This window comes from Delphinapterus leucas, chromosome 16, assembly GCF_059928025.1.
Source record: "Delphinapterus leucas isolate spDelLeu-1000000601 "Yukka" chromosome 16, BTC_Dleu_Yukka2, whole genome shotgun sequence".
Classification (NCBI taxonomy): domain Eukaryota; kingdom Metazoa; phylum Chordata; class Mammalia; order Artiodactyla; family Monodontidae; genus Delphinapterus; species Delphinapterus leucas.
Window position 1 is genome coordinate 53,223,676 of NC_143144.1, and position 25,681 is coordinate 53,249,356.

Sequence of the window (25,681 nt, forward strand, 5' to 3'; positions counted from 1 at the left end):
AAATTTTTTTATTTTATTTTATTTATTTTTGGCTACGTTGGGTCTTCGAAAGCTGCGCGAGTGCTTTCTCTAGTCATGGCAAGCAGGGGCTACTCTTCATTTCAGTGCGCGGGCTTCTCATTGCGGTGGCTTCTCTTGTTGCAGAGCACGGGCTCTAGGCATGTGGGCTTCAGTAGTTGTGGCACGTGGGCTCAATACTTGTGGCCTGCGGAACCTACAGCGCAGGCTCAGTAGTTGTGGCACACGGGCTTAGCTGCTCTGCGGCATGTGGGATCTTCCCGGACCAGGGCTCAAACCCGTGTCCCCTGCATTGGCAGGCGGATTGTTAACCGCTGCGCCACCGGGAAGTCCCATCATGATTTTTTAATTGAACTCTTCCCTGAGCTACCAATCCACAAACTGGATCATCATTTTGGTTCTCTTCCTGGATGTTTAAGGACTGCTCAGCCTGGTCCACTGTCCTGAGGGGCCTCGAGTTATCCAACTTCCCAATACAGCCAGCTCTTGAAGTGCCAACCTGACTGCACTGCTGTGCTCTACCGCTGCACCTGACCAACCTGTTCTCTTGGTATGCCTTTAGAACACCAGCCACCCAACAGGCAGCACCGACATCTCACCTGCCTGGACTTCTTCCCACTGCCTGCAGCTGAATCTCCCTACAACAGCCTTCTCTACCCTGCTGGTCCCTCCTAGCTAATTTCAAAGTCACGCAGGCCCAAGTCCTTAGGCCTCTTTGATTCCTCCATCTCCCCCCATATCCAGTCAAAGCTGCTGAATCTTCTTTCACACATATCTTCTGCAGACATTCTCCTTTCCTTGTTATTTGCACTACTACTTTATCCTCTGTCGATCTCTGACTGCATTTCAACTGTGCTTCCAAAAATAGCCAGATTAATTGTCCACAATCACAGCTTACGTGTCACTACTACTCAAAAGGTATCTGAGGCTATTTCCTTTACGATACAATCTCACTGTGCCTTGATTATACTGTGAATTGAACAATATACACATCTAAGCCTTTGCTAATACCATTCCTTCTATCTAAAATATTCTTTCTCTTCCCCTTCTCTGTTGACCCAAATTTTATATTCCCTTCAAAGGCATTTGCCTACCATATTCTCTGTGAAGCCCTCCCTGATCTCACTGCTGGAAGAGCATTCTGAGCAGAGGGACAACAGTGCAAATAATCTGAGCAAGAGCGAATCAAGCAAGACCAGTGCAACTGGATGAGGTGAGAGCATTTTGGAAACAAAATCAGAGAGGTAATGCAAGGCCAGACGCCACAGGGCCCTCTTAACCGTTATAAGGACTTTAAGTCTGAACAAAATGGGGATCAACTGCAAGGTTTTCTATATTCCCTACAAAGATGTATGACTTGGATTTCAAAAAGATCATGTCGCCAGTGGTGACAAGAGCAGGTTATATGTAGAGTGGCAGGTGCAGAAGCGAGGAAACTGGTTAAGAGGCTATTATAGTAATCTGGGTAAAAGGGTGATTAGAACCAGGGTGGTGGCAGTGAGAAGAGTCTGAATCTGGATGTATATGCTGACTGGATGAGGGCTATGAGAACAATAAAGGAGCTAAGGATGATTCCAAGTTGTTAGCCTAAACAAGTGGAAGAGCAGAGGTGTCACTACCTGAGATAAGGGAGAAGACGGTGGCAGGAGCAGGTTTTGAGGTAGAAGATTTGGTGACAGGTTTTGGACATGATCAGTTTAAGATGTATATCAGGGGCTTCCCTGGTGGCGAAGTGGTTGAGAATCCGCCTGCCAATGAAGGGGACATGGGTTCAAACCCTGGTCCGGGAAGATCCCACATGCCGCAGAGCAACTGAGCCCGTGTGCCACACTACTAAAGCCTGTGTGCCACAGCTATTGAAGCCTGCACACCTAGAGCCTGTGCTCCGCCACGAAGGGGAGCCCCCACTTGCCGCTAAAGAAAGCTCGTGCCCAGCAACGAAGACCCAAAAAATGCGCAAAAAAAAGGATGTATATCAGACATGCAAAGGAAAATGTTGAGTAGAAGTTTATTACTTAAATCTGAAATTCAGGGGAGAGGCTCTGGCTACCGATACACATTTGGGAATTGCCCGAATACAGATCAAGCCAGTTTCATAAAACTTCTGTGATGATGGATATATTCTATATCTGCACTGCCCCATTTGGCAGCCACAAGCCACATATGCCTTGAAATGTGGACAGGGTGACTGAGGAACTGAATTGTTAATTTTAGTTAATTTACAGTTAAATAAGCACATGTAGTGAGTGGCTACAAATTGGACGAAACACATATATGTGATTGGATGAGAGCCCTGGTGAGTGTAGGTAGAGAAGATTGGGTACTGGGGCAAGCCTACCACATGGATTATTTGTGATAGGAAAAAAAAAAACCCTCAAATCTCCATCAACAACAGAATAAAAAAATAATTAGTGACATTTTCACATAAGATTGTCTTTCAACAGTGAACACATACATCTATGTGAATGAATCTCAAAAACACTGTTAAACGAAAAATAGTAACTCAGAGAAGAAAATTTTCCATAAAGGTCAACAACAGACAAAACTAAACAATGTACTATTTAGGAATACATTAAGATTGATAAAGCAATAAAGAAAAATCAAGGGAATTAATATCCAAATTCAGGATAACATCATCTCTTCAGGGGAGGTGAGCACAAAGGGCTTCAAAGTTACCAGAAATTTCCTAAACTAGATGGTGGGTACACAGGTGTTCATTTTGTTATTCTTCTTTGTCCTATACACTCTGGCATGTATAATATTAAATAATTAAAAGAGTAAAAAATTATGAGGCAGTATATGGTTAAATGTAAAATGGGTATTTCAAAATATCTTAAAATCATTAAGTTCAGAAAAAGGAAAGATAACTGTGTGGCCTGTATAAGGTCTAAAAAGGACAGGTTGAGTCATATAAAGAAAAGAGGGAAAGGCATTCTAGAATGGGAATCAACAGGTCATGTACAAGAATCAGTAAATTAGTGAGTCTGACCAGAGAAGAATGAAGTTAGGTTGAAAAGTTGGGCTAAGACCAGCTTATGAGATGCTTAAATGCTGGGTCAAGAAGTTTGGACTTGATCTTGAAATAGTGCATAACCACTGATGGTGTCTAAACAAGACAACAGCAGTGATAAGCATCAACTAACAGGAAAATAGGAGGCTGGAAAAATCAGTTATGAAACTAGAAGATGTGAGATGTCAGGGAAGATTTATTATGGCCTGAACTAGAATCCTGATGGATAATCAAGTTTACTCCAAGAAACTTTAAGATGAAAGATTGAAGAGAGTTTGGTCTTGGGAACAGGCAGTGAAGGGAAAAGAGAGATTCATAGATTACTCCAATTTTCAAGCTACACTGAGAAAATGATAACACCAACATATGCAAAACTAGGAAATTAAACAGAGAAAACCAGTGTTGAAGGAAGACCATTAATTCATTCATGGGATAAATATGTCAAGCAGTGTGATATCTTCCCCTCAGGGAACGGCCTGTGAGTCCTACTTTTTTCTTTCTTTCTTTTTTTTTTTAGTTACATACTTTTAATGGGCAAAGAGAAAGTATACAGTTCTTTGGGAAGAATAAAAGCTTTTATATCTTTTAACTCTATAAGAATTTTATAAGTACCATTTTATTTTATTTATTTATTTTTAAATTTATGTATTTATTTACTTATGGCTGCGTTGGGTCTTCATTGCTGTGCGTGGGCTTTCTCTAATTGCAGTGAGTGGGGGCTACTCTTCATTGTGGTGTGCGGGCTTCTCATTGTGGTGGCTTCTCTTGTCACGGAGCACGGGCTCTAGGCACGCGGGCTTCATTAGTTGTGGCACGCGGGCTCAGTAGTTGTGGCTCATGGGCTCTAGAGTGCAGGCTCAGTAGTTGTGGTGCACGGGCTTAGTTGCTCCATGGCATGTGGGATCTTCCCAGACCAGGGCTCGAACCCATGTCCACTGCATTAGCAGGCAGATTCTTAACCACTGTGCCACCAGGGAGGCCCAGTACCATTTTAAAAGAAGAGTACTGTGGGGACTTCCCTGGTGGTCCAGTGGCTAAGACTCCACAGTCCCAATGCAGGGGTCCTGGGTTCCATTCCTGGTCAGGGAACTAGATCCCACACGTGTGCCGCAACTAAAGGTCCTGCAGGCCTCAATGAAGACCTGACGCAGCCAAATAAATAAATAAATAAATATTGTTTTAAAAAAAAAGAAAAGAGGAAAACATGAGCTACTAATTTTTAGAAAAAGAGTACTGTGAAAATACTGAGCTGCTTTTCAAAATAAATTGAAAGAAGGAACAGAACACAAAAATGGAGATGTTCAGTGAAAGGTCAGAGGTGAAGGAATGGACGAGTCACTACATGACTGAACGCTCCTTGAGGACAGAATTTATAACTGACTGTCTTTGCATCCCCCACAGCAATGAGCACAGTGAGTGATCACTACAGAACAGACATTCAAGTAAGGCTGAATGAACAGACAGAAGAGTGAGGGCAGACTGAAGACAAGCCAGTTAGGAAGACCCTACCCGAGCCTTCAGAACCCAACATACCTTAGAGGATCTAACCCTATGGAAAGAGAGTTTAGCCTTCTCACCCTGGCTGAAAGGTAGGCTGAGCCTCTGGTACCTGTTTAGGAGATCTAAAATACCAACAGGAAAACGGAAAGGAAACCCATTCTCAAGGAAACATATACTGAACTTCTGCTCCCCACATTACTCCCCAATGAGACCGTGCCCAACTCTAACCTTTAAGGCAGATAAGCAGAATGTAACTTTTTATGTGTGTGGCTAATGCTAAAGATATTCAAGGGCATCCGGTCCTTTTAAATTGTTAAAAGACATTGTTCTGGTTAAGAGTGGTTTAAAAGCCTGAATCTTAATAGGTAGCCCCACCTAGCAAACCACTGTTTCTTAAGCCTGTAGAACAGAGAAATGCAAAGTAGAGCTACCTGCAAAGTGAGATGACTGATGCTCAGGTGTTTCAAGTGGTTGCCAGGAACTGGGCTATTACCTCCAGGTTCCCCTAGGTTCAGATGATTCTGCAGAGCTCCCGTTTATCCAATATGGCTGAACAGAGAACAATGAGGCTGCTTTTTAAATGAACTGATCTTATACAAATGCTGTAAGACCACTCCTTTCTCAAGAGGTTAGAACAGGAAACGAATGCCCAAACACTGGCAAAGGCAGTATAAAATAACAGTTAAGAGCTCAGGCTCTGGCACCAGACAGACACAGGTTAAATCCCAGCTCTTCCAATAAATAGCTAGGTAACCATCTCAGTTAACGCATTCTTCCTACTATGTAGAGTAGGATTGAGTACCTTCCTTAAGATCGGAATATATGGTAACTTCCGGTGTTAGTATGTTCCTTCCTAAAACTACACCCTGATCCCTTTGATTGGACCTGCATTTTCCTTACTAGCCTCAGCCACTAATTTTTAGTGTAGAGCTTTCTAAATGGTTGATCTCATTTATTACGCTTTGAGTCTCGAATTTCCCTCTCTGAGAACCACCATATTTTGAAGCTCTGGTTGTTCAACCCATGCCCTGGACTTCATCAATGAAAGTGAAGAACAGTGGCAGAAAACCATAGAGAAAAATGAATTGTAAGTTGAACATATAAACCTTTTAGTTGTATAAAACTTAAAATTGATGCTTTCTTTAAAATCACAAATTCTGTACACTGGAGATAAGGTGGAGTGAAACACAGCCTATTAGCAACAATTTTAAAAAGTGTTCTGACATGAAGGAGGCCCAGGGAGGTACCCCGCCTATGCTCAGCACCTCCACTTCCCTTTCTAAACTCAGGGATCGTTTTGCATGTTGTAGTGGATTCTGGGGTGTAGTAGGAAACAGAAGAGGGAAAAGAAGTTCCACAGATTCTTCATTTGCATTAGGCCTCCTTTAGTACCATTACTACTATCCTAGTTCAGGCAGTAAAGACTAAGGCCCAACCAGTTTCTCTGCCTCAGGCCTCTCCACTCTCTTACAATCCTGCACACAGCTACCAAACTAATTTCCTAAACAACCAGTTTCATTAGATCACTTCCCACCTCAAAAACTCCTAATGGCTCCCTACCAATTGTTAACCAGAAAAAGCCCAACTAAAATCCAAAGGTCAAGCTAGCATTATCCTACTTTTATAACACAGGACTTGTTTCTTCCTAATTCCCCCAAGGAAATTCTCTAAGGCTCCGACTAATCTGCTCACCGTCCTCCCAACACAGACAGGCTAACCTGCACACCTAGGTAGGATTACACCCACCTTCTGCCTTTCCTTCAAAGGTCAGCCCAGACCCCCTCCTCTATCTTTGTCCCGCACCATGCTCCTAAAACACATCCCGCGCAGCTTCTGACCCTCTCAGTTGGCTATGCTTTCGTGGCATCTCAATCCGCTCCAGCAATTATGAAGGCAAACCATATTACACAGAGGGTCATCACTGTACCCTGCACTTATTAGGTCCCAGATATTTGTTAAGCCAGACGAAGAGTTCAAATAATGTACCTAAGCAGGGCAAGACAATACTGCCCATCTTTGCCAATTCCTCTTTATTCACAGTAAAGGGTATTCAGCGTTCGCTACAACGCTGAAAATTTCTAGTACACACAGAGCAGCCAAGTGGAGAGAGCACGCCACCGGATGGCAAAAACCTGCGTCCCAATCCTGGTTTCTGCCACAATCTCTCCTGGGCCTCGGTTGTCTCAGGTGTAAAACAAGGGAGTTGCGGTGAAGGATCCCAGGGTACCTTTCGGCTCCCAAATTCCCTCCCACAGTAAAGCCAATATTCGGCTACTCGCTAAGGCGGAGGCAGGCAAACTTTTACACTTCCCAAGGCTGGCATTTCCATAGAGGAGTGGAAACTCAGTCCGCAGAAGAAAAAGCGGAGCTGACAGGAAGGTGAGAAGCGGTCTCCCTGGACTCGGATCCTTTACCCCATAGCAAAGGACAGTCCGCCTCGGCTTCCCAGTCACTCACAGGAAGACTCTCCCCAGAGTGGCGCGGCCCTGCGCGGCTCCCGGCAGCGGGCCGGGGTGACTGTCCGCGCCCGCGCCCCGCGCCCCCCGCACTTGTGACACACGCCCGCTGACCCCGGGTCACAGCCTCCGTCCGCCCTCACCGGCCGAGGGACACCCTCCTCTCCGGGCAAGGGCCCAAGCTCCCGCCCCGCGAGCAGCCCTTCCGGGCCCCGTGCGGCCTCCGTGCGGCAGTCCGGGCCCCAGGCCGGCGGGACAGGCGGCGTGAGGGGAGACGGCTTTAAGTGCTGAATCACCACTTTGCAACCCGAGCTCCAAACCACCGTGACCCAAGGGCCCCGAGGGCCCAGGCGCTCCGCTCGGCTTACCCACAGAGGCGCTCCGGAGGGGGCAGGCGGGCGCCGAGGACCGAGCGGAAGGTGCTGGACAGCGCGGGGTGCAGCAGCCACGTTAGCCGGTACCGCATACCCCAGCGCAGCCGCCGGGACCACAGCGAACGCTTCCTTCTTGCGCCGGAGCCGGCCTTGCTCACTGCGCATGCTCAGCCCGCCGCGCCGCGCCGCCTCCCGGGAGCCTCCGAGCGGCCGCCTCCCCGGATTTTGCCTGGAGCCCGACAGGGCGGGGACGGAGGGCGGCCAGGGCCGGAGCTAGCGGGCGGGACGGAGTCTGGCCAGGGAGCTGTGGAAACCCAGCCATCAAGCTTCCCGGGGCGGGGAGGGGCCCGGCCGGCTCACGCCAGGCGCACGCGTGAGGGTGGCGATGTGTATCTGGCTCTGTGTTAGCAGGGGTCAGGGGGCTCACGTATTACTGTGAGGACACAAGGGACGACGTTTGCGGAGGCGCCCTCATTGGCTGTCGGCCCCGGCAGTGCAGGTGTTGTAACAAGGTCTGCGAACTAGGCGACCTCGCACAAAACCAGTCGGCGGCGGGCGCGCGGCCCGCGGGCTCCCTCTAGAGCGCGGTGGGGACGTGGACCGCGGGGTAGGGGACTGGGAAGAAGTTAGACTCGAGGGCCCCCCCAGATGGAGGCCGGGACCCTGGGAGGAGTTTCCATCCTGGGAAACTAGCAGCCCTTCAAAGAGCAAGGTGGAGATGGGACAGGCCACAGCAAAACAAGGCTTTCGGGGGTTTACAAATCTAGAATAGAAACTACCGCTCTGTACTACTACTATATATTTTTTTAAAACATTTATATGTAGTACTACTACTATTGTTAGTGTACTTCAGTCACTATTCGTAAGACAAGACGTTTTTCCTCCCGATGGCTTTCTGCTGTTTTGCACCCGAAAATAATTTAATAGTTGTTATGAATCTGACTTTCCGTTACGTTATTTGACAGGGGTCTTTAAAGAACAGCGAAATTAGGGTCAGCAACTCTCTAGCTTAAGTGCTTTTAGGTTCTTGATGTGGCATACCGGAGACTACAGCCGAAGACAGTGCTCTGAATCCTATTATAGCTTCAAATGGGAATTCAGGAGGATTCCTTAATCAAGTGGTTGCTTCATCAAAGAGTACTCGGGCATCTTTTTTACCAGTTTCTGCTAAAGGCAAACGTTGGATGGATGAAAACTGAGATAGCAGAGAGAAGGAAGCACTCCTAGTGCAGTGTAAGGTAAAATTTCACAATGTTACTTTCTAGTTCCAGCCCATCTGTATGAGTTTCCTGTGGTTGCCGTAACAAATTACCACAAATTTAGTGGCTTAAAACAACAGAAATTTATTCTCTCACATCCTGGCTGCCACAAGTCCAAATCAAGATGTTGGCAGGGCTGCACTCCCTGCAGAAGGTCTTAGGGGAGAATCCGTTCTTTGCCTCTTTCAGCTTCCGTGGCTTGAGGCCATATCACTCCAATGTCTGCCATGGCCACAACAGTGAGAGGCCCGCGTACCATAAAAAAAAAAAAAAAAAAAAAAAAAAGCAAAGCAAGAAAAGAGACATTAACCAAATGAAATGCTTGGTTCTTGTTTAAATCCTGATTTGAACAAACCATTGTGGAAAAGAAATGTTTATGAGACAATTAGGAAAGTAAGAACACTGACTAGAATTTTGATGATATTAAATAATCAATTTGGGGGTTATGTTAGTGGCTGTTCACAGCAACTTTTTTTTTTTTTTTATTTGCGGTACGCGGGCCTCTCACTGTTGTGGCCTCTCCCGTTGCGGAGCACAGGCTCCGGACGCGCAGGCTCAGCGGCCATGGCTCACGGGCCCAGCCGCTCCGCGGCATGTGGGATCTTCCTGGACCGGGGCAGGAACCCATGTCCCCTGCATCGGCAGGCGGACTCTCAACCACTGCGCCACCAGGGAAGCCCCATGAACAGTTTTTTAGTGCTTGGAAGAATGTTTAAGTTATGTTAAGTAAAAATTCAGGTTGTGAAACTACATATTTAACTATGATTTCAATTATTAAAAACATAGACATTGGAAAGAAATACATCAAAATATTAATAGTAATCACTAGGTAGTGGCAATCTATTATATATATATATATATATGAGTTTAAGAAAGAAAGAACAGAAAAAAAAAAAGGAAACCAGTAGAAATATTCAATGGATACTTCAAAATTATTTTCCAGAACTGAAGGAAATGAGTTGCCAGAGTGAAAGGATTCACCAAATGTCAGCTCAGTGGGTGAAAATAGATGCGCACCAAGTCAGATTATTGCAGAGTTTCAGCACGTTGAAGGGAGAGAAAAGATTATTTAAGGTTCCAGAGAGAGAGAGAGAGAAAAAAAAAAAAGAGGCCACAAACAAATGACTGGGAGTCAGAATGGCTATGGACTTCTCAGCAGGAGCAGAACCTAGAAAACACTGTCTTCAAAGTTCTGGGGCAGCAATGCCCCTGTCCTAATGGTGGCACAAAAGCAGGAGAGTTCCCACTCTTCAGGGGCTATATGCGGTTGCACAATAGGTATATCAGAAGTAACTCATATAAATCAAAGTCTGGAGGGCTCTTCCCACGTGTTTTTCTCTGTGTGAAACCCCTGGACCTTTGCACATCCCAGAGTGTGAGTTGTGGGGGGGGATCTGCAATAGTAATCAAGGTTGAAGTTTCCAGGTGGAAGAGGAACTCAGGGTCACCTTTAATATCATTTAAATAAAATAATGTGATATTTCTTAAACCACCCAAGATCGTGGTTGCAAAATCGTATCTGCTGTAATAGTTTTTAGGGTAAAATTTAAGGACATAAAAATTATAGTAATAATCATAGGTATAAACTAATTACTATGGAAAATCAAATGTTGGTGAGTTGGTGGTTTACAGAAAACACTAAGTTCTCCAGATTACTAATAACTTCCAACAGGTTTCACATAGAAGGTCCAAGATAGTAGCAAACGCCTGCCATCCTTAAATTATTCTTCGAAAAGACCTAGCTTCCTGCTTGGAAGGAAATACAGTGAGAACAAAACACAGATTTATATTTCAATAATTCTGCACTAGGTTAGTAGGATGCCTATTTAAAATGCTTTTCTTTATTGTGAAGGTAAAAATAAAGCTCTGAAATGAACAGAAGCACTTTTTTTTTTCAAGTTTTAAAGACTATTTTTTTAAGACCAGTTTTATGTTCACAGGAAAAGCGAGAGAAAGTTTCCGAGATAGCCCATACACTCCCCGGCCCTGCACTCGCATGGCCTGCCCTACTATCAACATCCTCCACAAGAGAGGTACATTTCCTACAATTGATGAACCCACACTGAAACATCACTACTACCCAAAGTGCATAGTTTACATTAGAGTTCACTCTTGATATTGTATATTCTACGGGTTTGGACAAATATATAATGACATGTATCCATCATTATAGTATAATACATAGTATTTTCACTGCTCTAAAAATCCTCTGTGCTCTGCCTATTCATCCCTACTTCCCCTCTAACTCCTGGCAACCACTGCTCTTTTTACTGTCTCCATAGTTTTGCCTTTTCCAGAATGTCATATAGTTGGAATTATTCAGTATGAAGCTTTTTCAGATTGGCTTCTTTCTTTTAGTAATACACATTTAAGTTTCCTCCATGTGTTTTCATGGCTTGATAGCTCATTGCTTTTCATGGCTGAACAATATTCAATTCTTTGGATATATCACTTACTAAAAGGATATCTTGGCAGCTTTTAAGTTTTGGCAATTATGAATAAAGCTGCTATAAATATTCACAGGCAGGTTTTTGTGTGGACATAAGTTTTCAGTCTCTTTGGGTATATACAGTGGTCCGTCGGTACCCACAGGCATTGGTTCCAGGACTCTCGTGGATACCAAAATCTGCGGATGCTCAAGTCCCTTATATAACTTGGTATAGTGTAGGTGGTCCTCCATATTAGCAGGTTCCACATCCTTGGATTCAACCAACCACAGATCAAAAATCGATCTACAGGGCTTCCCTGGTGGCACAGTGGATAAGAATCCGCCTGCCAATGACGGGGACACGGGTTCAAGCCCTGGTCTGGGAAGATCCCACGTGCTGCCGAGCAACTAAGCCGTGCGCCACAACTACTGAGACTGCACTCCAGAGCCCGTGAGCCACAACTACTGAAGCCCGGGCGCCTAGAGCCCGTGCTCCACAACAAGAGAGGCCAACGCAATGAGAGGCCCGCGCACCACAACGAAGAGTAGCCCCCGCTTGCCGCCACTAGAGAAAAACCTGCGTGCAGAAACAAAGACCCAACGCAGCCAAACATTTTTTTTTAAAATTTTTTAAAAAAAGATTAAAAATAAAAATCGATCTACAGGGAATTCCCTGGCAGTCCAGTGGTTAAGACTCCCACTTTCACTGCCACGGGCACAGGTTCGATCCCTGGTTGGGGAACTAGGATTCCACAAGCTGCATGGTGTGGCCAAAAAAACAAAAAATGAAACAGAAACAAACAAAAATCGATCTACATCTGTGATCCACTATGAGTTAATTTTTGTGAAGGGTGTAAGGTCTGTGTCTAGAGTCATATTTTTTGCCAGAAACACTTTCTGTGTTTAAAAATTAATCACTGTAGAGAGAAGATGCAGAAGTACTTCTGTTTCAAATACCAAAAATGACACTGAAGAATTTTTTTACTGAGATATAATTCACTTACCATAACATTTGCCATTTAAAAGTGTACAATTTAGTGGTTTCTAGTATATTAACAAGGTTGTGCAACCATCACCACTAATTTCAGAATATTTTAATCACCCCTAAAAGAAACACAATCAGCAATCACCACCACCCCAATGCCACCCTCCCCCAGACCCTGGTAACCACTAATCTACTTTCTGTCTTAACGAATTTTCTTATTTTGAACACTTTTTTTTTTATTAAAATTATTTATTTATTTGGCCATGTCAGGTCTTAGCTGCTGCATGCGGGGTCTAATTCCCTGACCAGGGATTGAACCCAAGCCCCCTGCACCGGGAACGTGGAGTCTTAGCCACTAGACCACCAGGGAAGTCCTCTGAACATTTTATACAAATGGAATTATACAATATGTCGTCTTTTGTGTCTGGCTTCTCTCACTTAGCATAATCTTTTCAAGGTTTATCCATGTTGTAGCATGTATCAATACTTTATTCCTTTTTACTGTAGAATAGTAAGTAGTCCATTGCTTAGATGTACCACATTTTTAAAACATCCATTAATCAGTTGATGGTCATGTGGGTTGTTTCCACTTTTTTTCCTATTATGAATAATGCTGCAATTGAATATTTGTGTACAGTTTTTATGTGGACATTTGTTTCCATTTCTACTGAGTGTATACCTAGAAGTGGGTTTCCTGGGTCATGTGGTAACTCTCTGTTTAAACTTTTGAGGAACTGCAATACTGTTTTGCAAAGTGGCTGCACCATTTTGCATTCCCACCACCAATGTGCGTGGATTCCAATTTCTCCACATCCTTACACTAGTTATTATCCATTTCTAAAAAAATATAGCCATCCTAGCATATGTGAGGTGGTATCTCCACACTGAGATTTTAAAAGTATTTGTGGAACAATTACTGATTGTAGACTAAATACTGATTATTTTAATCAGTGAGTTTTTTTGCGGTACGCGGGCCTCTCACTGTTGTGGCCTCTCCCGTTGCGGAGCACAGGCTCCGGACGCGCAGGCTCAGCGGCCATGGCTCACGGGCCCAGCCGCTCCACAGCATGTGGGATCTTCCTGGACTGGGGCACGAACCCATGTCCCCTGCATCGGCAGGCGGACTCTCAACCACTGCGCCACCAGGGAAGCTCAATCAGTGAGTTTTTCAAAGCCCAAAGTTCACTTATTTCTGAAGTGATTAATGAGAGTGTAATTAATGAATAATCACTATCTCCTACTCTAGCCGTTTTATGACTTCACACAAGTATCTACATCAAGTTACACAACCCAGACAATTATACAAATATTGGATGATTGTGTTTGTGATGGATATAAACGGGCTATACAATAAAACCACTGACAGCTAGAGGTCCCGTATAACAGCTCACAGAAAGAGAAATCTACTTTTGATAGAGAACACAGTAAAGCTACATTAAAAAAAAATTTTTTTTTTGGCCGCACGGCACGGCATGCGGGATCTTAGTTCCCTGACCAGGGATCAAACCGGTGGAAGTGGAAGTGCAGAGTCTTAACCACTGGACTGCCAGGGTAGTCCCTAGCTACATTTAATCCTTTTTTTTAAAAATACATTTATTTATTTATTTATGGCTGTGTTAGGTCTTCGTTGCTGCTCGCGGGCTTCTCTAGTTGCGGAAAGCGGGAGCTACTCTTCGTTGCAGTGCGTGGGCTTCTCATTGTGGTGGCTTTTCTTGTTGCGGAGCACCGGCTCTAGGCGTGCGGGCTCAGTAGTTGTGGCTCGCAGGCTCTAGAGCGCAGGCTCAGTAGTTGTGGCACACGGGCTTAGTTGCTCTGCGGCATGTGGGATCCTCCCGGACCAGGGCTCAAACCCGTGTCCCCTGCATTGGCAGGCGGATTCTTATCCACTGTGCCACCAGGGAAGTCTGCTACATTTAATCTTATTTGGGATATTTGTATTGGCTTGTTTAATCAGCTAACCAAAGCTCTTAAAAAAAAAATCCGTTAGAGTATAGATTCAGGTTCCTTATCAACATTAAGGCATTTAACAGAACAGCATCAAAATAAATAAGGTATTTTTATGATATCCTTCCTGTGGTAGGCTGAATAACAGTCCCCCCAAAGTTATTTATATCCTAATCCTTTTGAATGTTACCTTATGAAACAAAAAAGGACTTTGCAGATGTGATTAAATTAAGGATCTCTAGATGGAGGGGAGTATTCCGGATGACCCAGGTAGGCCCTAAATGTAATCACATGTATCCTTATAAGAGAGAGACAGAAGGAGATTTGACACAGAAGTGAAAGCATGGAGGTAGATTGGAGTGATGTGCCACAAGCAAAGGAATGCTAGCAGCCGCCAGAAGGCTGGAAGGCACATGGAACCGATTCTCCCCTAGAGCCTCAAGAGGGAGCCTGGCCCTGCTGACACCTTGATTTTTTTTTTTTTAAGAATGTTCTTTTTTAAAAAATTAATTAATTTATTTTTGGCTGTGTTGGGTCTTTGTTGCTGCCTGCGGGCTTTCTCTGGTTGTGGCGAGAGGGGGCTACTCTTCGTTGTGGTGCACAGGCTTCTCATTGCAGTGGCTTCTCTTGTTGCGGAGCATGGGCTCTAGGCACGCTGGGGCTTCAGTACTTGTGGCATGTGGGCTCAGTAGTTGTGGCTCATGGGCTCTAGAGGGCAGGCTCAGTCGTTGTGGCACACAGGCTTAGTTGCTCCACGTCATGTGGGATCTTCCCAGACCAGGGCTCGAGTCTGTGTCCCCTGCATTGGCAGGCGGATTCTTAACCACTGCACCACCAGGGAGGTCCCTGACACCTTGATTTTGATCCAGTAAAATCGATTTCAGACTTCTAGCCTCCAGAACTGTGAAAGAATAAATTTCTTTTGTTCTAAACCGCCAAGTTTGCTGTGATTTGTTACAGCAGTCATAGGAAACTGATACACCTCTCAAAAAAAAAATCTGAAATAAAAATACTTAGAATCTGGACTCTATGTATAACCTACCTAGCAATCAAGAGTCAGAGTAGAATAAAAACATTTTCAGAGAAGCAAGTTCTCAAGAAATTTATTTCCTCTGCACTGTTTCTCAGGAAGCTACATGAGTAAATAAGGGAGTAAAGCAAGAAAGAGTACACAGATGAGATCCAGAAAACATGATCTCCAACCCAGGAAACTGGCAAAGGGAATTCCAAGATCCTGCATGCCACACAGCATGGCCAATAAATAAATAAATAGGTAAAAACCAAAAACAAGCCAAGGGAAACCCTAGGATGGCAGCTGGTACAGGCCTAGAGAGTAAGCAGTTCAATTACAAACAACTTGAAACTGATAGATTTCTGTTGTGATTGAATTGGTGGAAAGTTTTACTGAGGGGCTATAGGAAGAATTAGGAAAATAAGGAAAACGAATCAAACAAAACTGGGCAGTTATTAACTTTAGAATAGACAAAAAGTAAAGGAAACATAATCTCACTAGATTGAAATGCTCAGCTATGAGTAGGCATATAACCTAAATACAGGTCTTTGATTTAACAAAAATTGTAATATTGGGGGTATGCGGAAGGGAAAGCAGAGGGGATAGTAAAGTTTGAGAACTAAATCCTCATCTTCCATAAGAGGAAGTCAATAAATGAAGTCTAAAATTAATTAATCAAAAGGTAACAGTACATACAAATTCTTTACAAAAATGAAAATGTGTAAATGCTAGAAAAGTAGCTAAGTTGAAAGTAGTTGTTTCTGGAGTGGCGGTCTGGAGGGATTGGGGTGAGATAAAGCAGGGAAATAGCTTTTTTGTTGTTGTTTTCATAAGCCCTTTAGAAACTATTTAACTTTCAAAATGATGTCCACGTTTTAATTTAAGAAAAATAAAATTCAATTTAAAATAATTTATACAAGAAATATACATACTCTTGAAAGAGAGAATGCCAGGTCAAACACATGGCCAATGATATGGCACTGGTAGAACTTAGGTTAACTATTCCTAGAGTATTAAAAATAATTTCTAAACATGGGCGAACTTTCAAGAGAGAAGTGTTGACTCACCTGCGTAGTTTGAGCTCCACAGAGAGTGTAAAATAACTTATCAATGACAGCCACCTGCCTAGTGGAACAAAACTCTTACAAATTTCCATAAGACCCTGGCCATCTCCGTTAGATTTAGTCTAGTCTCTAGGGCAGGAACTATAATTCAGCCTATTTCTACAATGCCTGGCTTGTAATAAGCAACTCAATAAGGGTATGATGAAAATGGGATGCAGGTGCACCGACCACATGAAAAAATTAGGTGAATTAGGTGAGGGAGATAGCAGTTAACAATCTGGGATTTGGGATCAGAAAGAATTCTGAGTTCCTTCTCTGTTATTTATTAGCTGTAGACTACAGACAATATACTTAGTTGGCCTGTTTATTCATAAAAGAGTGAGAAATACTAGTTTCTGTTTCAAAGAGTTGTTCTGAAGATTAAATAAGATGGTGCACACAAAGTCTTTCATAAAGTCTGACACATGGTAGCCCTAGATAAATGGCAGCTCTAACCATTAACAAATGGAGACTCTTGAATTTCTTGCATCAACCCAAATGGCAGCTAACGTAAATATTGTTTTTTGTTTTTTTATTTTTTTGGCCGTGCCACGCGTCTTGTGGAACCTTAGTTCCTGGACAGGGATCTAACCTGGGCCCCAGCAGTGAAAGTGCTTAGTCCTAACCACTAGACTGCCAGGGAATTCCTTAAATATAGTTTAGATATTTACTAATGAGAAAGAAAAGGAGAAGAAATTAACATTTCTTGACCTATTATGTGCCAGGTACTTTACACATGTTATTATTTTAATTCTTACAATAATAGTAATGATTATTATCTCCATTTTACAGACAGGGAAACCAAGGTTGAGAGAGGTTAAGTAATTTCCTACAGGTACTCATATATTTTTTTAGTGACTACTTTGTGTAAGGCTCCATTCAAGACACTGGGAGGGACTTCCCTGGCGGTTAAGACTCCGCGATTCCACTGCAGGGGGCACAGGTTCCATCCCTGGTCGGGGAATATTGAACAAAACACAGTCCCTGAAGAAACTTTCATTCTAGCAAGGTAGATAGACAATACAGTGACAATGTAACTATAGATTATAGTAAGTGTTATGAAGGAAATAATCAGCATCTTGAGACAGAAAATTAAAGGAGGAATATGTTTTAGATAGAATGGTCAAGAAGGGCGTTTTTTAAAGAGAAAGTTGAGTTGAGATCTGAAGGATGAGAATGGGTAAGCCATGCAAGGAGCCAAACGAGAGTTGTAGGGAGATGGTACAGCAAATACAAAGGTCTGGCTGCAGGAAAGAGCTTAGGAGTTCTGGAGCATGGTAGTAAGCTGTGTGGATAGAGGCTGGAGTTGTTTGTATAGGCCAAGGCCAGATCATGAGGGTGTTGGGGCCCATGATAGGCTGCCCCCAAAATGTACCTCAGTGGCATATTGATGATTTGGAAATAAAGTTACTTAAGAAAGGGTCACTGCCACAGGGACACTTTGACCCTTCTGTCTCCCTGTGAGCAGGAAATAAACCTCTCATGTGAAAGGTGCACTCCCTGCATCTAGAGGTAAAAGGACACCCTTATCGCCAGAGACAGGGAATTCAGGCAAGAAGCCTATATAAACAGATCTTGTGACTTCTTTAATTTGCTACCCCAAGCCTAAACTCTGTTTAGATTATTTGCTAATTGAGCACCTCAAACTAAGTTTCTCTGTCCTGTCAATTTCTCATAAATTTATTGTTTCTTTGTCTAAAAATTATAAGCTGCCTGCTTTGGCCACTTCCTAGGTCCCATTTCTATGAGACCTCCTTGTGCTCCAATTAAAATTAGTTTTTTCTGCCTGTTAATCTGTCTTGTGTCTATTTCATTAGTCCAACAACAAGAATTCAGCATGGGTAAAGGGAGAGATTTTTCCCTTCCTGACAAGGGCCTTACAGAACATGGTAAAGAGTTTGGATTTTATCCTAGGTATACAATGAGAAGCTAATGTAAGGTTTTAAAGTACATGAAGGGCATAATCTGTTCGTTTTTAAAAAATAGCCTTCCCTTGCTGAGTGAATGCAGTGGGAATGGAAAAGAGCAGAAGCAGCGAGACCTGTTAAGTAGGTTGTTAAGGACAGTTACTCAGGGAAGACATAAAAGAGACTTGGAATAGAGTGGAGGGCAGAGGTGATAAAAGCAACAGGACTGCACTAGACAGGGAGAAGAAAGGAATCAAAGGTCTGGTTAGCACCACGTGTCTAAATGAGAAAGATTAGGGTGGTGGTAAGGGGGGTAAAGGGGGGACCTGTTTTGGACAGGTCCATTGTGAGATGCTGGTGAGCCATCTAAGAGGAGATATCAGTTAGACACCTGGCTATGCAGGATGGAGAGGACAATCCATCTAAGCTGTAGATGTAGATGTTTCCTTGGGGGAATGTAGGGGTTAATAAGCAGAGGAACACTTAAAGGGGCCTGAGAGCTTTCCACCCCACCTGGCTGTCACTTAAGAAACTACAACGTATCTTGGGACTTACCTGGTGGCACAGTGGTTAAGAATCCGCCTGCCAATGCAGGGGACACGGGTTCCAGCCCTGGTCTGGGAAGATCCCACATGCCACAGAGCAACTAAGCCCATGCGCCACAACTACTGAGCCTGTGCTCTAGAGCCCGTGAGCCACAACTACTGAGCCCGCACGCCACAACTACTGAAGCCCACGCACCTAGACCCCGTGATCCGCAACAAGAGAAGCCACTGCGATGAGAAGCCCGCGCACCACAACGAATAGTACCCCCCGCTCGCCGCAACTAGAGAAAAGCCGCACGCAGCAACGAAGACCCAACGCAGCCAAAAATTAATTAATTTTTTAAAAAAAGAAAGAAACTACGATATCTAGGTTCCCGTGGCCTAAGTGTGGCCCAGAAGCGCAGTTCCCAGAGCCGACTATGGCACAGGCCCATGATTCATTACTTCCTGGGTCCAGAACCCACACCTAAGCTGGTCGAGTCACCCCAAGCACTGCCGAAACGCCCAGAGTGCCCTTACGGAAGCCAGCGGTCACTGCGTGCGAGCCGGGCCAGGGTGCGCGGGCTGCCGGGATTTGTAGGCTGACTGGGTCGGGCGTTTGCGCAACATCCTTGAGACCCTGCCCAACGCTGCGCCACGTAGACAGGGGGAAGCGCGCCCTGAGCCTGCAGCAGTTACTGCAAAACTGATCTTGTTTTCTTTCTTGGAATCATTTGGGGATGACGATTTCTCATCAGTTAAAGGATAAATTCCTAGTCCTAAAGTAACATTCAGTGTCCTTTTCATCACGATTTCGTACCCGTGGTAGCCTTAACACTTCCTAATTATTTTTCAAAACTAGTCTGGACGTTTCCTCCGAGAAAGGGGCTTCCTTTGGACCTCTCTCTTCTGTGCTTCCACAGCACTCTCTTACAATTCTCTAATAACAATTACAATCACGGCCAGCCTTCCTGAGCGCTTCCATGTTCTAGTCAAAGCTATTTACCCGCACCACCTCATTAATTCTCACACAGCTCTCTGAGACGGTTGCTATTATTCCCATTTTGAAGATGAGAAAATTTTGGTTTAGAGACGCGATATAATTGACCAAATTGAGCAAGTTTAAATGTGACACTACCAAGTCCGGCGTCTCTCCCACTGGACTACGAGTTCCAGGAGGGCACGGTCGGATCTGCTATTTACTTTCCAGCGGGCCACGCCCCGGGAGCGGGATCTGGTGTCTACACCGCGTCCCATGGTGCCTTGCGCGCCTGCGCTGCAATTGGCCCGGAGACTCGGCTCCTTTTTCAAATTGAGGCGCCGAGTCGTTGCTTGGTTTCCTGGGCTTCGGGCGGATACTAGGTTGGTGATTCGAAGGCTCGGGCGGGTGGAGGACAGACGCCGGGGCCAGTCACAGTCCCTGGTGGAGAGCGATTTCCCCGGCCACGCCAGCACCCGACAGGGGAGGAGGGCACCTGGGTCCGCGCCGGCCGCCGAGCCGCTCCGCGCCCCACGGCGCCCGAGTCCGCGACCAGGCCTTGATTTTTCGGCGGGGACCGTCATGGCGTCTCAGCCGAATTCATCTGCGAAGAAGAAAGATGAGAAGGGGAAGAACATCCAAGTGGTGGTGAGATGCAGGTAGGCCGAGCTTGGCAGGATTCCGAGCCCCGGGCTTTGCTGCAGGGCTCCTTCCTGCGCGGTCCGAGGAGAGAGGGCTTTTGTTTGCAATTTCTGAAGGGACCAGACCTTCCTGTTTCATAGTTAAATGCGTTCTGTTTGATAAAATGACACCAGGTTGCTGTGAGGAGTAAATTAGTATTTTTTCTTTATTTTTCAGAAGAAAGGAATTTATATCTGAGTTTATAGTTTAAACTGCTATTGAGAAGGAGAATTTGGTCGCCGTTCTTTAGTGAAATGTGTTCTTTTCTAAAAAGACTACTGTCGACAAAGATTTAGGTGTCACTCCTTGCAGTTGGTCCGTTTGGAGATGACTGCACACCTACTTTACAGATGTTTTAGCACTTATGTTGGGATTATCATCCTCTCCATCACCTCTAAAAACGTAATCGGTCCCCTCTTCTCTTTATTCTAGATGCAGTATTTCCTTAATCCCTACTAAACAAGTAAACATCACTGTATTTAAAATTTAAAAATTAAGTTGTAGAGTGAGTTTATGTTTTTAAGATCAAGGAGAAAACTTAAGTTCTGCTACATTTCCCAGTGGTTTCCATATCACTTCCCAATTTTAAAATGAGCTAGGAGAGGAAGGACATACTTGAAGATACTTGAGGCCCTCCATAGTTTACTGGTATTTGTGTGTTTTGTATGTCTGTTTTTGCTGCTGTTGTTTTAAAAACTACCAACTATCAGAAACTTTTCTGTAAATCCAAATGTATTCTAAAATTAAAAGGTTATTTAAAAAGTGTATTAACAAACTTTCTTAGGTTATTGCCTACACAGCTTTGGTGACTTGAGTTGTAGATATCAAAGGTAATAGCTAACTTTCTAAAGTAGGCGCCAAAGAAGACATTTGGTGGTAACCTTAAGTCTAGCCAATTACATTCTAGCTGCACTCTAGGGCTTCTGCTAATAGTTACTTGTTTTGAAGATTAGAAAAACAGCCTATATTCAAATGCAAAGTTTTAGATGATTTTGATCGTTTAGTAAAGTCAAGTGGTATTATCTTTTCTGTGTGGCTTCATTTTCTTTAATTTCATTTTTTTTGTTAGTTACAGAATATGTCAGACCTATAAAAAGTTATAGAGAACAATGAAACAGACATCTGCGTATCCATCACCCAGATTAGAAACAGAACAATCATTACATCTAGAGTCCCAGCGTATCCCTCCGCATCCCTTTTCTCTACCCCAAGAGATAAACATTATCCTGAACTTCGTGTTTATTATCTCCATACATTTCAAGGCTTAACTTAAAAGAGATTTCTTTTACTTTATCACTAATGAAAAGTGCTTAGGTTGTGTCTAATGTTTACAATAACTTCAGTATAAAGAGATGTTTTTCTTTTCAAGTTAGCCTTTTCTTTTTCAAATAGCCTTCCTAATGGAAACATGTCCTTAAACTTTACTAAATAAACAACTTATGAGGCCCTCGGAGGTTGTCAGATCTTTTCTGTAAAGGGCCCAGATAGTAAATATTTTAGGCTTTGCAGGCCACATGTGGTTTCTGTCACATACTCTTCTCTGATTTTTTCCCCCGTTTTTTTTTTATTTTAATTTATTAAATTTATTTATTTTTGGCTGCGTTGGGTCTTTGCTGCTGTGCCCACAGGCTTTCCCTAGTTGCAGTGAGCGGGGGCTACACTTCATTGCGGTGTGCCGGCTTCTCATTGCGGTGGCTTCTCTTGTGGAGCACGGACTGTAGGCATGCAGGCTTCAGTAGTTGTGGCTCACGGGCTCCAGAGTGCAGGCTCAGTAGTTGTGGTGCACGGGCTTAGTTGCTCCGTGTCATGTGGGATCTTCCTGGACCAGGGTTCGAACCTGTGTCTCTTGCATTGGGAGGCAGATTCTTAACCACTGTGCCACCAGGGAAGCCTTTTTCCCCCAGTTTTAAACTTTTAATTGGCACAGTTTATTGTAGCCTAAGAGATCAGCAAAATTTGAAGAGAGATGACTTCATTACTTGGTTACAATGAATACAATCTTTACGATGTTCTTTACTTGTACAACAACTCTATGAATATTTATGGAATGAATGAATGGATTTAGCAATTCATTCAAAAAGTCTGCTGGACACGACTTTTTTTTTTTAAATCCTCAGTCTTTGTTTACCATTTTGGTTGTTTGAATTTTAATGTACTGTATTGAGGCCAACTTAAATGGATGGGTTTGCTAGTGTCATCAATATCTAATTAAAGAAGTCTGGATAGGAAAATAGTTGCTTAGCAGCACTCTTTATTGCAGTGCAAACAGTCCCTTAAGCTTCTCTGGGAGCTTTGATAACTCTTAGGAATGTGTGATTTGTGTGAATTTCTACTACTCTGCCCTGGCAGCTTGAATGGTATCCATTTGGTAACTTAATCACACATCCAGGCAAGAGATTAGACCAATTGGAAAAGCTTTAACCATATGAGAGGAATTCATTCCACTTGATACTTTTGTCCTACCTCTGTACAAGTTGGTTTTGACCTAATTTTGTTGAACTTTTAATAATACTGCATACTGTGACTTATGTGCATTGTGTAGGTTTCAGTACATTTGACAAATGACAGCATGACCAGATATTACTTGGAAGTTACTGAGTTAAATTTCCCAGGATCACAAATTTGGTCTTCTGACCGGTCAAACATGCTAGGGGGTGGGGCATGCCAGAGGACATTGAGGTATCCTTCTTAAAATAAATAGCAACTTGGTTCATCTAGTAATGAGGGGAAAGATAGTTTCCTATCTGGTATCACAGTATGTGATAATGAATGGGAAAAATGAACTCAGGTCAAGAGTACACCTTTCCCTTTGGCCCAGATGTGCGTTAAGTATATCAATATCTTATGGATGCTATTCTGTGGACTATGGTTCTTTTTAGCTTTCCCATCATTCCCCTTAGGATGACATTTATTAAGCAGTGTAGTATAACAGATATTTGCATGCCTACTGTGTGCTAAGCATAGTAGTAGACACTGGGGAAACAATAAATTAAACAGGATTTCTTTCCCTACACTGTGAGGTTGGTACTATTACCAACCTTAATTTTCAAATGAGAAGACAGGCACAAAGGGCTACATTGCCCAAGCAGACTGGATGGAGAGTCCTCACTCTACTGAAATGCCTAAGGAGGCATTTATTATCTTAGATTACTTCACAGGGAGTCTTTCCCATCACCCATGCCTCTCCCCTATCCCACCCTGTCCCAATTAAGGCCACGTTAAACTTTTGCTGTATGTTCCTACCTTTTACGTACCCTTTCTAAACATCACCTCTCTTATAATCACTTGTTTTATGTCACTGTTCCCCACTAGACCTCACAGTGCTGTGAGGACAAACAGTTAATACATGTGAAGCACTTGGAACAGTGAGTACCTGGCACCTAGTAAGCACTCAACGTATTAGTCATTATTTCAATCTGTTTTTTATTTTGTGCCATTTATCCACTGGCAGGTTAATATTTTGAATGCAAATCTGGTATGTTATTTCTACTACATCATAACCTAACTTGACTGGATTCTAAGAACAGTGGAAATAGAATTCTAAAAAATAAGTTTGGCATTTTTTACAAGTTAATTCTGTTAGCATCTACTCCAAGAAACTGTCAAAATTGTACATGTCTTTCAAAACCTTTTAAAAAACTAATTTTATTTCTGGGAATTGAAACCCTTAAAATTCTGCTGCCTGCCTTAGCAGTGTCATTTACTCCTCATTTAATCTCTATCACCAACAGTGTAGTTAAAGCTGCACATTGTTCTTGTCTGAGGTATTAACAAAAATGTCATCAATAACCAGATAACTAAGAGTTCTTGAATAACCTTCTGTGTTTCTTTTTACAGACCATTTAATTTGGCAGAGCGGAAAGTTAATGCCCATTCTGTAGTAGAATGTGATCACATACGGAAAGAAGTTAGTGTACGAACTGGAGGATTGGCTGACAAAAGTTCAAGGAAAACATATACTTTTGATATGGTACTTACTTCCTAAAATGCTTCTACTTCTTTATTATTCACTAATGTAAAGTTATCCTAGTACACATATTTTCTGTAGGTTCTAGTGTACAGTTACAAATTTCAGTTTATCCTTTAAGTTGTCAAATGGTTTCTAGTGGGCTGAATAAGTTAATATATTAAAAACAAAATTATTAAAGTAACCCTGAAGTTTATTTTTGGTTTTTTTTTTTTTTTTAAGAAATGCCTTTTTTTTTTTGGATAGGTTTTTGGAGCATCTACTAAACAAATTGACGTTTATCGAAGTGTCGTTTGTCCAATTCTGGATGAAGTTATTATGGGCTATAACTGCACTATTTTTGCGTGAGTGAAACACTATTTTTCAAATTGATGAAAAGGTTTAGATGCGTGTATTCGTTCTTTTGTTTAACACTTTTGTTAATTTTCACAGATATGGCCAAACTGGCACTGGAAAAACCTTTACAATGGAAGGTGAAAGGTCACCTAATGAAGAATATACTTGGGAGGAGGTATTTATTGTTTATAACAGACTTCTGTCTCTAAAGTGGCTGAAGTATATCCAAATAAAACTTGGTTGAAGGCCTGTCTTGAAATGGAAAAGATCAGAGTACCCATGTCAAACATGAATTTAGGATAAACTACTGCTACAGTAAAATTAAAGTATATGGTATGGCTTTTGTTTAAGAAACATACATTCTTATTGGGAGAGAGAGGAGCAATACATATGGCACAGTTAAGTGATAAGAGAACGGTCTGTTTCGGAGAGAATAGTTGGAGCAGACTATTGTGGGAAAGTGGAATGTGAGTAGGGCTTGAAGGGGAAAACCTTGCAGTGCGGGAGTTAGTATCATAAAGTTAGTCAGAATTAGAGAATATACTGTTAGATGAACCACTTCTGATTAAAATGATGGTGTTATGTTCTCATGAGAAAATTTGGAAAGGATTATTGAAATTGGCTTTATAAGTAGCTTGGTTCAACTGGTTTCTATGTAATGCTCAGGCATAAAGTGGCTGACAGGAATGACAGATTTGTGGAAGGTGTAAGGAAGAATAATTACTATTAAACAGACTGTTGTAAATGGCTTGGCTTCTCCAACAGGTTAGTTTTGTTTTTAAACCTGTTTTGACATACTTATGTTTAAATATACTATAAAGGAGGCCCTTGTTATATGTGTTTTAACTATTGCAGTAAATGGCATTCTTTAAAGTCTTTATTAATGTTACAATTTCAGGATCCTTTGGCTGGTATAATTCCACGTACTCTTCATCAGATTTTTGAGAAACTTACTGATAATGGTACTGAATTTTCAGTCAAAGTGTCACTGTTGGAAATCTATAATGAAGAGCTTTTTGATCTCCTTAATCCATCTTCTGACGTTTCTGAGAGACTACAGATGTTTGATGATCCCCGTAACAAGGTAACTTCAGTTTTTGAGAATGAAATGACTCCAAATGTTAATGTGTGATACTTTGGGAAGTCTATATATATATATTTTAAAACCAATCTAATGGATGCTTTTTTGATATTTTGT

At 42.8% G+C, this 25,681-nt stretch overlaps 2 protein-coding genes across 4 annotated transcripts in view; one reads left to right on the top strand and one right to left on the bottom strand.

The window, feature by feature from the left end:
* Nucleotides 1–7,634, bottom strand: part of IDE (insulin degrading enzyme) — a 167,425-nt gene extending 159,791 nt beyond the window's left edge. The window contains exon 1 of one of the 3 annotated variants that reach the window (XM_022569341.3): nucleotides 7,353–7,634. In XM_022569341.3, coding sequence (XP_022425049.1) covers nucleotides 7,353–7,450 — 98 coding nt within the window. In that variant the 5' untranslated portion in view covers nucleotides 7,451–7,634. The remainder of the gene's footprint in view (nucleotides 1–7,352) is intronic. The other 2 variants (XM_022569339.3, XM_089897924.1) reach the window with 2 other exon arrangements.
* Nucleotides 7,635–19,821: 12,187 nt separating this feature from the next.
* The window catches only part of KIF11 (kinesin family member 11), a 50,125-nt gene continuing 44,265 nt past the window's right edge, over nucleotides 19,822–25,681 (top strand). The window contains exons 1-5 of the mRNA XM_022569337.3: nucleotides 19,822–20,158; nucleotides 24,018–24,150; nucleotides 24,394–24,491; nucleotides 24,580–24,658; nucleotides 25,382–25,567. Of these exons, the coding sequence (XP_022425045.2) occupies nucleotides 20,082–20,158; nucleotides 24,018–24,150; nucleotides 24,394–24,491; nucleotides 24,580–24,658; nucleotides 25,382–25,567 (573 nt within the window). The 5' untranslated portion in view covers nucleotides 19,822–20,081. The remainder of the gene's footprint in view (nucleotides 20,159–24,017; nucleotides 24,151–24,393; nucleotides 24,492–24,579; nucleotides 24,659–25,381; nucleotides 25,568–25,681) is intronic.